Source organism: Nicotiana tomentosiformis, chromosome 7 (assembly GCF_000390325.3).
Source record: "Nicotiana tomentosiformis chromosome 7, ASM39032v3, whole genome shotgun sequence".
NCBI classification, from domain to species: Eukaryota; Viridiplantae; Streptophyta; class Magnoliopsida; order Solanales; family Solanaceae; genus Nicotiana; species Nicotiana tomentosiformis.
The window spans coordinates 64,966,295-64,982,179 of record NC_090818.1 but is presented as its reverse complement, the minus strand read 5'-3'; the positions used below and the strand labels follow the sequence as shown (position 1 = coordinate 64,982,179).

Below are 15,885 nucleotides of genomic sequence, written 5' to 3'. Positions count from 1 at the left end.
TATATATATAATATTTCTTTAGCACATACACATTATGATATATTTTAGATTACAAATTTAAAAGTTTAAGAATCATATAAATATTATTGTTCATTTTGAATGTGGACATAAATATTATAGTAAATCTAAAATTATAAATTTTACTAGTTTTAATTTTTTTCTTAAATTTCGAACTCAAATAAATAAATAAATTAAAATGCAGGAAAAAATAGGATATTGGAAACTTGAAAAGGTAAAATTTGTACATCAAAATAACTTACTTTTCTTTTTTTCTATTGGGACATCATGTCTTGCTTAACGACGAAGTTCAATAATTTTAATATGGGGTAAGGGCATTTATGTCATTTGACTGGCTGCAACGCCCACAGAAACGCGTACCGTAAGGCAGACTCAACAAAAGGACACTTGTCTTTATGTCATCGCTATCCTTTCTCTACATTTCCAAAGGCAAAGCGGTTGTTCTTCCGATCAATTTTTACTCCATTGTTAGCACAAAGCTTCATCATATTCTTCTGTTTATCCTCATCTTTTATCATTCCATAACTCAAAAAGGAAACAAAAATGGGGCTGCTTTCTAACAGGTAATCTGAATATATTGCCTTTTATTTTATGTGTAGTCTTTTTCAAATGTTTCCTGATTTTAGTTTTTGCGTGAAATGGCCACAGAATTGGTATGAGCAGCCTCAAACCAGGAGATCATATTTATTCTTGGCGTGCTGCTTATATTTATGCCCATCACGGTTAGAATCTGTTTTCTTCTTTATGGTAAATAATGTTGTTTTGCGTAAATGAAACATTCCTTTTGTAATTGTATGCTTTAATCTAATGTCTAAACGTTGATGTAGAAAAAAATGTTCTTTCTCCGTTGGAAATGATGCGAGAAATCAGTGTCGTATATAGCACTATACTAATGGGTTCAATGGAACCCATAATTTTTAAGACGCATAAATTTATTGAAATTGTAGGAAATAATGAATATGAACCCATAACTTTGAAAATACGATGAGTTCAATGTTAAAAATCTTAAATATTGAACCCATAAAATTTAAATTCTGGATCTGCTTCTGCGAGAAATATATTGATATTTAATTTTTACATATTATGGAAATGAAATGATACCTGGAGTTGTCCTTAGATTCATTGATAGCATTTAATTTTCAGAAGGATTGTTTTTTCTTATTTAACTATGGGTATTTGGATATAACTACTGTGCTGCTGTTTCTACTGTATAACGGCCATAAACTCCTAAATTGAGTGTCCAATCTCTTTGATTAGGAACAAAATGCAGTATCTGAGTGTCCAATCTCTTTGATCTAGCAATACTCAGGGGTGGCTTTTTTCTGAAGTATGGGCTTACTGGTAGAGCTTAGGTTTCCTCATGAAGTTTAAGGAGGAGGGACGGATAGATAGCATATAGAGCGAAGGTGCAGTGTGGACCTTTTCAGAAACAATCGGGGTTGGGGCTCATTTTCCAATGCAAAGACTTCCAAAGATCTGTAGTTCTGTACTCTTTCATCCAAAAGCTGAATGGGTTGTTTTGACTTGGCTTCACTATTAAGATTGGAGTTTGAAAGGTGAATTAGTTATTGGAGTACTACATTGTGGAATAAGTTCTCTAGGAATTTTTAGAAACAGAAGGGAAAGGTTTATCAAGAATTATACGATTAGTAAGTCTCTTATTGCATGATATGATTTGGGCTGCAATTTCTTTTTAGCTTACAAAAAAGAAGGTTGAAATTCAATTTAGGAATTGGGATAGTGAAAGTATTTAAAGCTGTAAAAGAAGTAGGCTGTAGGCACACCTCCTATATATTCTTTCACTTGAGCTAATATGCACATTTAGGCTTCCATTAATAAACTCCTTCGCTTGTCCAGACTTTCATTAGCCAGGATTCTTCAAGCAAGATGTGTTATATGCTAGTAAAAGTTGGTCAAGAGGCATAGGAATTCGTTTGATTCTAAAATGAGGTATTTTCAGAATTTGTTGTCTCCGCAATGATTTCATCTATGTTGTGGCATTCTTGTACCATTGATTGGTCTCTATTTTTTATCAGATGTTAATTCCTTCTCACATAGATCTGGGGCAAGTGATATGATTTACTTATTTGGTGTACCTGCACTCCCTTGTCTTGCGAGCAATACTTCTAGGAAGCTGCCTTACGCACACGCAGATATTGTTTTGTTATCTGTCCGTTTCTTTTTCCCTTCCAGAGAGTAAGACCTATTGCTTTCTGGAAACATCTTGATTAAAACAACAACAACAACAACAACAACTCAGTATAATCCTACAAGTGGGGTCTGGGGAGGGTAGAGTGTACGCAGACCTTACCCCTAACCCAGAGGGGTAGAGAGGCTGTTTCCGAAAGACCCTCGGTTCGGGAAGAAGAAAAATAAACAATAGACAATAGGTCAGTGACAACAATAGAAGATAAAAAATATTAACAGCATCATAAGAAATAGAAAAATAGATGTAAAAGAAATAACTATAAACAACAATACTACCATAGAAAATAGTAAGGAAACTACACAAACCACTAACAACCCACATCGAAACAACAACAGGCCAACCCCGCCCCCAGAACAACCCTAACCTACAAACCTAATGCTCGACCTCCACCCCTTCCTATCCAGAGCCATGTCCTCGGAGATCTGAAATCGCGCCATGTCTTGCCTGATCACCTCATCCCAATACTTCTTAGGTCGTCCTCTACCTCTCCTCGTACCTGCCAATGCTAACGTCTCACACCTCCTAACCGGGGCATCTATGCTTCTCCTCTGCACGTGCCTGAACCATCTAAGCCTCGCTTTCCGTATTTTGTCGTCCATGGGAGCCACGCCCACCTTCTCCCGAATATCTACATTCCTAATCTTATCCAGCCTAGTGTGCCCGCACATCCATCTCAACATCCTCATTTCTGCCACTTTCATCTTCTGGATATGGGAATTCTTGGTTACCCAACACTCAGCCCCATACAACATGGCCGGTCTAACCACCGCTCTATAGAACTTGCCTTTGAGTTTCGGTGGCACTTTCTTGTCACACAGGACTCCATATGCTAACCTCCATTTCATCCACCCCACTTCTATACGGTGCGTGACATCCCCGTCTATCTCCCCATCCCCCTGAATAATTGATCCAAGGTACTTGAAACTCCCTCTCTTAGGGATGACTTGAGAGTCAAGCCTCACATCCATGTCCGCTTCTCCCGACTCATCGCTGAACTTACACTCCAGATATTCTGTTTTAGTCCTGCTCAACTTGAAACCTTTAACCTCAAGGGTCTGTCTCCAAATCTCCGGCCTCTCATTAACGCCGCTTTGCGTCTCATCAATCAGTACTATACTATCAGCGAACAACATACACCATGGCACCTCCCCTTGAATATGGTGTGTTAGCGCATCCATCACCAGGGCAAATAAAAACGGGTTGAGCGCAGACCCTTGGTGCAACCCCATAACAACCGGAAAGTGCTCCGAGTCACCTCCCACAGTCCTAACCTGAGTCTTAGCTCCCTCATACATGTTCTTTAATACCCTAATGTAAGCTACCGGCACACTTTTCCCCTTCAGGCATCTCCAAAGAACTTCCCTAGGAACCTTGTCATACGCTTTCTCTAGGTCAATAAACACCATGTGCAAATCCTTTTTCCTATCTCTGTACTGTTCCACCAACCTCCTGATAAGGTGGACAGCTTCCGTAGTGGACCGACCCGGCATGAATTCGAATTGGTTGTCGGATATAGACACTGCCCTCTTCACCCTTCCTTCCACCACCCTCTCCCAAACTTTCATGGTATGACTTAGTAACTTGATGCCCCTATAGTTGTTACAATTCTGGATGTCATCTTTGTTCTTGAACAGTGGTATCATCGTACTCCACCTCCATTCATCTGGCATCCTCTTCGTCCTGAAGATAACATTAAATAGCGCAGTCAACCATTCCAAGCCTACTCTATCCACACACCTTCACAATTCCACCGGAATTTCGTCCGGCCCGGTCGCTCGGCTTCTACTCATCTTGCGCATAGCTCCCACGACCTCCTCAACCTTAATACGCCTACAATACCTAAAGTATTGGTGACTCCCGGAGTGACCCAATTCCCCTAGCACAATGTCTATATCCCCTTCTTCATTCATAAGCCGATAGAAGTAATCCTGCCATCTCCGTTTAATTTGGGCATCTTTCGTCAATACTCTGCCTTCCTCGTCCTTGATGCACCTCACTTGATCCAGGTCACGAGCCTTCCTCTCTCTAGCCTTGGCCAGCCGAAATAGCTTCTTCTCCCCTCCTATGTCCCCCAACTTCTCGTACAGACGACCAAACGCCGCATCCTTAGCCTCCGTGACCGCTAACTTCGCCTCCTTACTGGCTTCCTTATATCTTCCTCTATTCACTCTCCTCTCTTCCTCCAGATGTTTCCTCTATTTTGGAAACATCTTGATTAAGCTATCCAAAATAACCTATTTTGACTGAGGCAAAGTTCGCTGTCCATTGGTTAGTTGTTCTGGCTCTATAAGTTTTTAGGCAGTTTATATTAGCAGAAGAAAGTAATAGGTGGTAAGTTTTTTGTTGATCTGGTGACTCCAGCTTAGGTTTTGTACCGGGGAAATTAGGACTTGCAACCTATGTTGCTCAGATCCTCAAAAAATGTAACTGCACCCAATGTAGCTGCGGTTACATTTTTGGAGGATTCGAGCAACATTGTTTGCAATCCTCTGCTTACCGCTCCAACCATGTTGTCAAGATGCTTCAACTACAAATAATATGAACATTTGTTTTTGAGGAACACAATATGTACCCAGTTTCATTGATCTCCCCTCCCTCATACTCCCTACCACTTCATGAACTGGTCATAGATGCTTGCATACGAAAGCACAATATATTAGGTGATTTTTTCGCATCTATCCAAGTCTGGGTGGATAGAGTTACCCGGCACCTATTGTTGGTGGGAGGTGGCACGTATTCCGTGGAATTAGTCAAGGTGCGTGCAAGTTGACCCGGACACCACGGTTATCAAAAAAAGAAAATTCTAAATTTGTATTTGGATTCTCAGGTGATTGGAGTTGGTTGGTGGGAGGTTCATCGTCCACCTTCTTTGAGCTTAGATAGTTCACTAATCCTTTCTCTAATGTTTACAAGGCTTGATCAATTTATTTTTATTTTCATCAGCGACTTCATTTTTCCCGTTTGAGGACATTGACCCTATGCTTGTACCATTTTACGAGAAGCAAATATGTGTTATACTACTCGATTTTGTTTTTACCTGGAAATATGCCTCCGTGAGCAGTTTCTAACCTGCTGTCCCAATCTATATGAGACACTTCCTATTTTAGGACGCACCAAATCTTTTGGCACCATTTCATTTCTATAAAACTTATATGACACTGTATGTGTTTCTCGGACTCTTCACTTTCGGTGCCGCACCCGTGTCGACACGTCGTGGGTGTGGGATCCGTATCGGATATGATCAATAGATTTTGGGTACTTTGACCTAATCGATGAAGAAACTCGATATAGATACAATGATTTCTGAAATCATAGCAAAAGCTAGGATGCAATTTTAGAAAATGGATTATGTTGTATTTAGAAACAGGGTAGCCCGGTGCACTAAGCTCCCGCTATGCATGGGGTCCGGGGAAGGGGCGGACCACAAGGGTATATTGTACGCAGCCTTAGCCTGCATTTCTGCAAGAGGCTGTTTCCACTGCTTGAACCCGTGACCTCTTGGTCACATGACAACAACTTTACCAGTTATGCCAAGGCTCCCAGCAACTTTAGAAATTTCTATTTCAGTCTTCTTCGTGTTATCTCCTTCTTGGATTCTTCTCTGGAAATGTAGAAGGCTTACAAGTTAAAGTTAGAAAATGCTTTTCTGTTTCCTTATTGCTTAGTTCAAATCTTAATGTTCTTCACTTTTTATTGTTACTGAACTTGTAGTCCTTTTCCTGCATTATACAAGCACCATGTAAGTTTTTCACATAATGTTGCATATTGTTATAGCTCTATTTTTAGATATTTGAATTATTTTTAGCCGAATTCCCGCACCCGTATCTGTACCTAAATCCATACCCTCGAATCTTAAAATTTAGATCATGAAGGATCTGACCTCTAGATCCACGCCGGCAGCGGACGCCCGCACCCAAGTCCAAGCAACTTACTGTATTACAAAAATTTAAATTCATCAAAGTAATCAACTTTTAATTTCCTTGTCATACTCTTTTTCAACCTAATTTTTTGACCTTAAATTTAATATTTTCCTTTGCTTCATTGATATAATGCATAAGTCAAATGAATAGATGAATATTATCATAAAAATTTCTTGTTGATTCACTTGTCTCTACGGGTTTCCTGTAGTGGTGTAGTCTTTTCTTTTACTCTATTTTAATATTCCCTTGACAAAGCTTTGTTTCTGTGGATGGAAGTGCATATTCTTTGAGTCCTTGGTTGCCAAAAAAAAAAAGGTTGATCCTACATAATAATCATGTACTCAATAATAGGGTTGGGATTCTGAAGTTATTCAAACTATTATTACCAAAAATTGAATATAGTCATATAATTTTCCGCATTGAACTCTTACTCAATAAATAGTTTCTCTCTCTCTTTGTTAAACTACCATAGCACGTCCGTTTGAGTTTGCATCCACAAACTTCGTCTCAAAAGCAATTGGTGACGGCAATTCATGTGAATTAGAACACCTGTGTATTTCCCGCTAGGGCCTTGGTCTAGTGGTAATAGCGCGGCGTAATGCGTGGAATAGGCACACATCATAAGTTCGAACCTTGCCGCAGACAAAAGACTGGTATAATAGGCTATTTAAGTGGAGAAGGGTAGAAGAGTGGGTTCATTATCTAACGAGTTTCGAACTGTGCATCATTGGCCCCGAGAATTTCTCAGTTATCCCCAAAAAAACAAAAAGGAAAGAACATTGGTGTTATAATGCACATTTCCCTTCTCGGTTATCATGCTTTTCTTTGTCTATTATATCTCTGGCATTGACTGCAGTGTGTGTGTTGACATTTTGTATCAACTTAAAATCATCTTTATTCTGTGGTTGACAAATATATCCAAGATCTTCCTTGACCTAGGCTTTAGGGTCTGCTTCTTTGGTAGAGCTATTCCTGAGGTTTGGGAACTCAAATATATATGAGCTCAGTTTACATGATAGACAAGGAAATGGGGTGATACATTTCACGTGGAAAGCAATTGATATTTTTTCCCAAAAAAAGTAGGACGTAGAAAGCAATCATGTCAGAATTTTAAGTTGTATAAATATAACACATTACATGTACGGATACACACACAAAAAAAGAAAAGAAATAACTGACAAAAAAAAAATGGTAGTTGATTCATGTTGTGTTATTCTTAGTGGTGGCACACACACAAAAAAAAAAAAAAAATAACTGCAAAAAAAACAAAAATAAATGGTAGTTGATTCATGTTGTGTTATTCTTAGTGGTGGCAAATGGGCGGGTTGGGTCGGATTTGGGCGGGTTAAAAATGGGTCCAGTAAAAATGAGTTGGGTCTTAAACCGCCCATATTTCATGCGGGTCAAAAACAGGTTGAGTGTCAAATGGGCGGGTTGAATATGGGTTAACCCATATTATATAAGTTTAATTCTTTTCTTCAAATGCAATTTATAATTTTCCTTTTGCTCAGATTATTTAGTAACATAAGCTAAACGGGAATAATATATATTCTTCTTCATTAAATTTATTCAAATTTGACTCTCATATTGTAAACTTAAGTTACTCTTCCACAAAATATGACAATTTTTATTTTTGGAAGAAAATATGCTTAATGCACATCAAGCAATATCACTAAAAATATATGATTATGTGTATTTTTCACTTTGTTCATATATTGTCTGCAATTATAAAACTAAACAAATTCAAAAAAAAGTATACTTTAAATAGAAAGATACTATTTATATTCAAAAAATATATTAAAAAAATCCACTAATAGTACATGACTCTGTACAAATTCAACGTTGAAATATGTGCTCCATAACTAAAAAGAAAATACTATTTTTTTGTTTTAAAAAGAAAGTACTCTTTCTACAGTATGAAAAAAAGTAATCATTTTGTTGAAATGAAACAAAATACTTTTTCTACATCATGAAAAGAAAATACTCATTTGTTGAAATGAAAGGAAATATTTTTTCTACATCATGAAAAGAATATGTTGTTTTCTTTTGTTGTTGAAATGAAAGAAAATATTTTTTTTCACTCATTTTGTTGAAATGAAAAAGAAAGTACTCTTAATAGTATTTCTATTGAATTGGGTGTGGGGGGTTGGGATGATAGTGGTGGGGGTAGGGGGGTGGAGTAGGGTGGGATAGGGGTGGGAGTGGGTGGGGGTGTAGGGGATGGGGAATAGGGTGGGGAAAATTGAAAAAGAGTTTTGAAAAATGTTTTCCCTTTTTGATAAGGAAAACAATTTCCTCCAATTTGAGAAAAATGAGTTCATGAGGAAAATATTTTCCAAAACATTTAAGCCAACCAAATATGATAAAGTTGGAAGATAACTCACTAGGTTAACCCATATTTTACCCACGTTTTACCCATGAATACCCATATTTCTACGGGTTGAATATGGGTTGAAGCCGAAATTTACCCAACTTAAATATCACTCATCCAACCCACCAAAATATGGGCGGATTGGGCGGGTTGACAAAATATGGGCTCATTGCACTAGTTATTCTTAGTGACGTCAAGCTTTCAGTTAATATGTTTAAAGAAAGACATGTCAATGATATACATTCTTCATTATTCAACTGTCAGTTCTACCTGTCATCCTAATCAGCGGAGGTCCTAACTTTTAAACCTTTCATCTCACAAGGAACGGAGAGAAAGAGAACCTTTTTCCCAGAACATCCATTTTGTTGCAACGTGCTATAGGCACAGAGTTTACGCCGACTGTTAAAATAAAGAATGAAGGAATGAAACCTTTAGACAGTCTCAGTAAACATAGCAAGTTTCATTAACTTTCCAGTGGGTGCTATACTTGATGCAGCATTTGACATGAGCATAGTGACATTATAGTGACGTCCCGGTTAGTACAGTTCCTGGTTACGAGAACACAGGGTTCCTGACTAACAGCAGCTCTTGGCGCAGGACGAGGAAAGGGAGTTGCAACAGTTCATTTAGGATCTTTTATCCTTGAGGAGTCTTGTGAATAACCTCTTTTTATTCCTGGATTTTATATTGTTTTTGATGATGATCAGGTCAGAACAACAGTGTTTGTGATTGGCAATGTACTGTACCATTCTCTCCTTATCTCTTTTCTAATGGTAATTTTTTCTTGAAATTGTGTTACATGGACTATTGAGTCACTACTTTTGTGTTGTAATGGAGAACTTTGCTACATTCTAGATGTTCTTGTTCCAAGTGTTACGACATTGACACTGCCAATGTGGGTGGAGCTCATTCACTTAATAGAGCAGTTAACTATAAATCAGAAGATGATCCAATAATGGCAGGGGAAAAAATCCTTCAGGGTCAAATTAGGAGTAATTTGCTTGTTACAAGATGGTTTATCGTCCTTTCTATATGTTCAAGGTAGTTGGCTCCTTCCCGGTCTTCACCTTAGTCTAGAGAAGATAAAAATTGCTTAGATACTGCTTCCCAAGCATCACTTTGGCATTTTATTTTAATCTTGTTTATGCTTTCTGAATTTCGACCATCTAGTTTCCTGATTACCCTTGATCTTAAGATTGTATAGAGGTGGCAGATAAACTTCGAAGTACAAAAATTATTTTCTCATCTTATTGAAAATATGCCTAACTAACAGGTATCTATATTGGGGATAATAAAGTCATTCACTTCACAAGACGTGGTCAAGAAGTTGGAACTGGGACTATTTTGGATCATATCTTGGTAAGCTCGATTCCAAATCGGTCTCCTGTGCCTTGCACCAACTGCACCCCACCATCAGAAGGTCATGGAGTAGTTTCGTCATGTTTGGACTGCTTTCTTGCTGGAGGTATCCTCTATCGCTTTGAATATGCTGTGAGCCCTGCTGTCTTCCTCGCGAAAGCACGCGGAGGAACCTGCACTCTTGCAGTCTCCGACCCAGATGACATTGTGGTCCATCGAGCAAACTACCTCCTTACGAATGGCTTTGGATGCTACAATGTGTTCAAGAACAACTGTGAGGACTTTGCCATCTATTGTAAGACAGGACTACTCGTGGTAGATCAAAGTACTATGGGCCAAAGCGGACAAGCAGTGTCTATAATTGGTGGACCACTTGCAGCTGTTATGTCAACACCACTACGTCTTGTCACAACCAATGTATACGGGATGGTAGCGACAGCTGTTGGGGTTTATTGTGCCAGCCGCTATGCAGCTGATATCGGCATGCGGACGGATGTGATGAAGGTGTCTGCGGAAGATCTAACAACGAGGCTAACAACTGGCTTGTTGCAGGTTGTTGAACCGAACCTTGCAGCTTTGCCACCTACTGTTAGCTAGTATTATTTCTTTATATGTAATGTATTTAGAATTGGAAAGTGAACGTTCTTTTTAAGCCATTGGAGCCTCTTGCTATATGTCCAAGGCTCTATGCCTGTTGTGCTTTATTACGTGCTGTTTCGCCTCCAAAAACTTGTAATCGACTATTGTAATTGTGATGTTTAATTTCATTCCCCCTTCACCTTATATGTTCCTTTTTCAGTTTGCTAATTTTGCAATTTACCTTTATGTGATCCAAAAGATCAGTTCAGTAATAAATCGAAGAAAAATACTCTCACGGGAAAAGACGAACGCATTTGAAATGTCTATTTATCAGAAAGTAGAAAGGTTTCCACTTTTATTCCGGCATCATATCAAAACAGATCACCCATTCTTGCTAGCTTGTGAATCCGCCAATTCCCCCCTCCCAAACCCATACCCATTCTCTCTTTCTGAATCAAAGATACAGCTCTGCAATGACTAGTTGCACCAAATTCAAGATATTCTCTTTTTTCAAATTTCTGTTTTTCCTCATAATTTATTTGTATCATTAAGATGCAAAATCTTGCATTCATTTCCTTAGGTGTGTGGGATGAGTAGAAACTATTTTTTTGAATAAGCATCTAATACATCGTATAATTTCACCATGTCACTCGCCCACATGGGGCCCTGCCAAGTGATACAACCATTATCTTAAAGACAAGGTACCAGCTCAATGAAGTTGGAGAATTTGAAGATGAATATTTGTGAATGTTTTCGTAACATACTGTTGTAAAAAAGAAGCGTGATGTATTCATGAAGATTGGGCAAAATTGGAGCCCTATCATACATGGGCGGATTTAGGCCGTTGTTCATTTCGCCAAACTATGTATTTTACGTATATATTTCTTAAAACGGATCTAATATTATATGTCGGCCCCTGTGTTTCAAGAAGGTTGAACGGTGCACTGAATACTGAGTTTTATTTATTCAAAGGAACATGGATTGATTCTCACATTCTTTTCTCGCTTTTTCAGTAGTGCACCTATGTTCTAGAAATCCTAGATCCGTCAGCGATATCGTATGGTGATCAATTCTATTCTCTTGCATTCATATCTTGAAGCTGATAATAGAAAAGAGTTCCAAGTTTTTATATGATGGGGAATTATGATAAATAGCCTATAATAATGCGTTAAATTAATATATATATATATATATATATATATACACACACACACACACTCCCTCCATTCAATTATTATGGCATAGTTTGTCTGTGCACTAAGCTTTAAGAAAGAAAGATTTTTGAAACTTGTATTTTCAAAACATATCACAATATTTATGTGATTATAAAACTTTGAAACTAGTAATCTTAAATATATATATATATACTATAAAATTTACGTGCTTGTGAAAGCTTCTCTAATTAAGGGTAAATGATAAGTTCAAAATTAAGAGTTTCCAAATATGAAAATGTGTTATAGTTTTGGAAGGGTCTGATACGGAAATATAGTATGATAGAAGTTGGAACAAGGAGTACAATTAAGATGAAAAGAAAACCATGAATGGCACGTTGGCTACGACTCTCGACAAGAAAGCATTTATTTGTATGCAAGTGTGTAACACCAAACAAGATTCGATAAATGACAAATACATAAAAGTAGTGGAGTTAATAGTATAGTTCCAAGAAGATAAATATTTTAGGCTGAGGAATTAATCCCAGCTATGTATCACATTGAAGGAAATGGAGTGAGCCTAGTGAGTGGAACACAAACCAAAGGATTAGCTCTAGGAAGGGTAATGCCAGGTGCCTCTTCCATGTCCACTTTACCACTAACCTTCCATTCAAAGCACTGAATCATGGCAGCAAGACTTGTCTGAACCAATTGTAATGCCATTGAAGTTCCAGGGCAACCTCTTCTCCCACTCCCAAATGGTAGAAAATGATAGTGTTGTCCCCTTACATCCAACTGGTCCTTTAGAAATCTTTCTGGTAAAAATTCAAGTGGATTTTCCCAATATTGTGGATCCCTATTGATTGCCCACGTATTGACTAGTAGCCTAGTGTTTCCTGGTACAAGATAACCGCCGATGCAACAATCTTCAGTTGATTCTCTGATGATCATAGGCCCTGTAGGGTGTAGTCTCAGAGTTTCTTTAACAATGGCTTCAAGGTAAGGGAGGTTCGCCATGTCCGATTCTTCCACTACTCGCCTCTTACCAACAACAGAATCAATTTCTTCAACTGCCTTGTCCATAATGGTTGGATGATTGATCAGTTCTGCTATTGCCCACTCTGTTGTTATTGCTGCTGTATCAGTTCCAGCAGCAAATATGTCCTGTCAAATAATTATCAGGTCGGCCAGCTACCTAGTTCTTTACAACAACAACATACCCAGACCTTATCCCTACCTTGTGAGGACAGAGAGACTTTTCCAATAGATCCGGAGCTACCTAGCTCTTTGTGTTAAGAATTAAATTTAAAAAGCAACTATATATATAAAAAAGTCCTTATCTTCTATTTCTGAGAATATTTACATTTGTCTCATTACTTGGGCCGGCAAGCTGTTTGAAACCATCATAGCAAATTTCAGATGCGCGACCGATCTCGTCTTCAATAGGCTTGAACATTGACGAAATTACAGCTCCATGTATTTTGAACATTTGGTCACTCTCATGTTTGTTAGTATTTTGCCCTGAATTTATATTATATTATGACTCTCTTTGTCCTGAATTTCTATTCTATTACGACTCTCTTTCTTAAATTTTGTCCTGAATTTCTATTCTATTACGACTCTCTTTCTTAAATTTTGTCCTGAATTTCTATTCTATTACGACTCTCTTTCTTGAAGGTAGGAAAAAAGACTCTTAAAAGAAATAAATCTCCTTAATATGCCTTATTCTTTTCGCAATGTAGTCACTAAATAGTTGTTTAGGGAATTTTTCTCTCAATAGCTTTTATATTTTTATACTAGTTTTTATACGTAGGTCAATTGACCAAAACTATCATATTTTAGTATAATTCTTTTGTCGTCTAATTATTGTCCACTAAGTTTTGTATTGTTAGATTTTGCATGCACCATGTTCAACAATCTTCACATGGATGTTTGAAAATTTAATATACATATATATAGTAGGTAAAGTTTAGTGATTTAAAGTTGTGTTACGTATATATAGTAGGTAAAGTATGGTAACTATAGTCTATTGCTATAGTGGATAAATCAATATACGATGAAATCGAGAAACTTACAAGTATGAAAGCCTTGATGTTTTCTCTAGTCAATGTCAGCTCAGAGTCTTGGTCCTCTGCTATATCAAGTAGAATATGAAGCAGATCTTTCACTAGTCCATCCTTACTTAGACTATTTGTCTTCCTTCTTGTTTCTTGGTGTTCATTTATGATTCTCTCCATCATCTCATCAAACCTTCTATGCACATCTTTTGTCCTTTTCCCAAATCCCTGCAAATCCAAATTCTTACAGAACCAAATATAATCAGACAGATTAAATTTTCCAGTTAGTTCAGCAATCTCTGGAACTAACTTCCTCATACTCCCAGATTCCTCTTCATCTTCAGAACACCTTTCGCTCATTAACATTCTCGATATCACATTATTCGACGCCCTCAACAGCTCAGCTTCAATATCAACAGCTACACCATCCTTCGCCTTTTGCAAAAGCAACTCAACAAAACACTTTATTTCGTCGCGCCTTACTGGAAGAAGCATGTCCAATGTCCGACCACCTAGGAGCTCGGACATGCATATTTTCTTCATGAACTTCCAGTAAACCCCGTAAGGCGCAAACGAGAAGTCTTGCGAGCCATAAGTTAAGTAATCGACAACAGCTGTCTGTGGCCGATTTAGGAACGAATTTTCATGAGTTTTGAGTACTTGTTTGGCAATTTCAGGTGATGAAACTACAACACAAGGGACAGAGCCAAGTTTTATATGGATCAAAGGTCCGTAACGGTTGGAGAGTTTGTGAAGTGCTTGGTGAGGAATTGGAGATAAGAGGTGCAAGTGACCAATTATGGGTAAACCAAATGGGCTAGGAGGAAGATTTTGACTAGAGGATTTTTTACGGAATACAACATATTTGAGAAATAAGGTAGAAGATAGCCATATAAGAAATAGCATCAAGTAGCCTTGGATTTCTGCCATTTTCTTCAGAAAATTGAATAGTCTGACTTTGCGTTTTTGGTTTTGCACCAATTTATATAATCAAAAAAGTATGACTTTTTCAAATCTCCTATGCACTAATTTGATAGGTAAGGACATAATCTGATCGTGCCAATTAAACCACTTAATTTATAGCAAGGAAATTACATAGTACTAGTAATTTTTAGAAACTATGAAGTACGCAACACTCCCGGCACTTCTTTATCTTGATTCCAAGAATAAAATTAAAATTTAACAATGAAGGCCGGCATTGACACATTCTCAGGGAGCTAAATTTGTCTGAGTTTTTTTGTCTCCTTCCTTGCTGAGATTCTTATGGATCAAAGCTATTACGCTTTTCTGCATTATTTACTAAAACAAATCATCTCTTCTTCTTCTTTTTTTAACTAAAAGCAGTGATCTCCTTATTTATTATTCTAGCAAATTCACCGTTCAAATCAATCGTTAATCATTTAAAGATTAAATAAAATATATTGCTAAGAAACATTACATGACTTGTTCTGTGACTTTATTCATGTTGTCTAAAGATTACTACTTTCGCAGGAGCATGTCCTGTGGGTATTTGCAGAGATATTCAATTTTGGGGTGGCCATTTAAGTTATATGAGCATTGCACAAAAAATTGTAAAATTTAGCAATTGGAATTTGAAATAGCTCGATCTCTTCAATACAACTTCAGAAATCAAATCTTAAGAAAGATACGGGTTCGAGCCCCGTCAGTCCCAACAGATTAAATAAATATATCAATTCATCTCTCGCGGTACTCATTAGCGAGCGTCTGGTGACCAACGACAAGAGATGATAAATAAGCGCTCTTGCCAAAGAAGGGAAAAGATTCTTCAAGTGTCTCAGGTCCTAGAAGTGCATGATAAATTATTGGCCTAAGTGAAGTTTGTTTTGATAATTGACAAAGGAACTCAAGCATGAACCAGGTCCATACACTGTGTATACATACAGGGCAGATTCAAGCACAAGGCATGCACGTGAAGAAGATAAGCTTAAGTAATTATATCTGATATCTCCTGAACAAAAAGGTTGTATAATTGATAAGGAGAAAGATTCCTTACTCGAAGAGAACTCTATTCTAGATAAGGAAGGAGTTAGAAGTTGAAGATAACTAAAACTCTTCCACCAAGGAAGAGTAAAGCATTAGACTTCTATTTATTTCCTATTCTACTGACTCTATATATTGCAGGATGTTCTCATTTTACAGGTACGCACAAACGCTGAAGTTAAATGTGAGTTGAGAGCAAAATAGCAAGGCATTTTACAAG

At 37.6% G+C, this 15,885-nt stretch overlaps 2 protein-coding genes across 3 annotated transcripts; one reads left to right on the top strand and one right to left on the bottom strand.

The window, feature by feature from the left end:
- The first annotated feature begins 314 nt into the window (after window positions 1-314).
- Window positions 315-10,660, top strand: LOC104110931 (protein LEAD-SENSITIVE 1). 2 transcript variants are annotated; one of them, XM_009620500.4, is made up of 3 exons: window positions 315-581; window positions 667-740; window positions 9,792-10,660. In XM_009620500.4, the coding sequence occupies exons 1-3, from the start codon at window positions 562-564 to the stop codon at window positions 10,472-10,474; spliced, it is 777 nt and encodes a 258-aa protein (XP_009618795.1). In that variant the 5' UTR covers window positions 315-561; the 3' UTR covers window positions 10,475-10,660. The 2 variants fall into 2 exon arrangements, with proteins under 2 accessions (XP_009618795.1, XP_009618796.1); XM_009620501.4 differs by having other exon boundaries at window positions 385-581; window positions 667-765.
- A 1,350-nt stretch (window positions 10,661-12,010) lies between these two features.
- LOC104110930 (cytochrome P450 93A3-like) lies at window positions 12,011-14,619 on the bottom strand. The gene is made up of 2 exons (XM_009620499.4): window positions 13,683-14,619; window positions 12,011-12,771 (listed from the first exon to the last, which is right to left on the bottom strand). Exons 1-2 carry the CDS (start codon window positions 14,592-14,594, stop codon window positions 12,163-12,165), a joined length of 1,521 nt encoding a protein of 506 aa, XP_009618794.1. The 5' UTR covers window positions 14,595-14,619; the 3' UTR covers window positions 12,011-12,162.
- Between the last annotated feature and the right edge of the window lie 1,266 nt (window positions 14,620-15,885).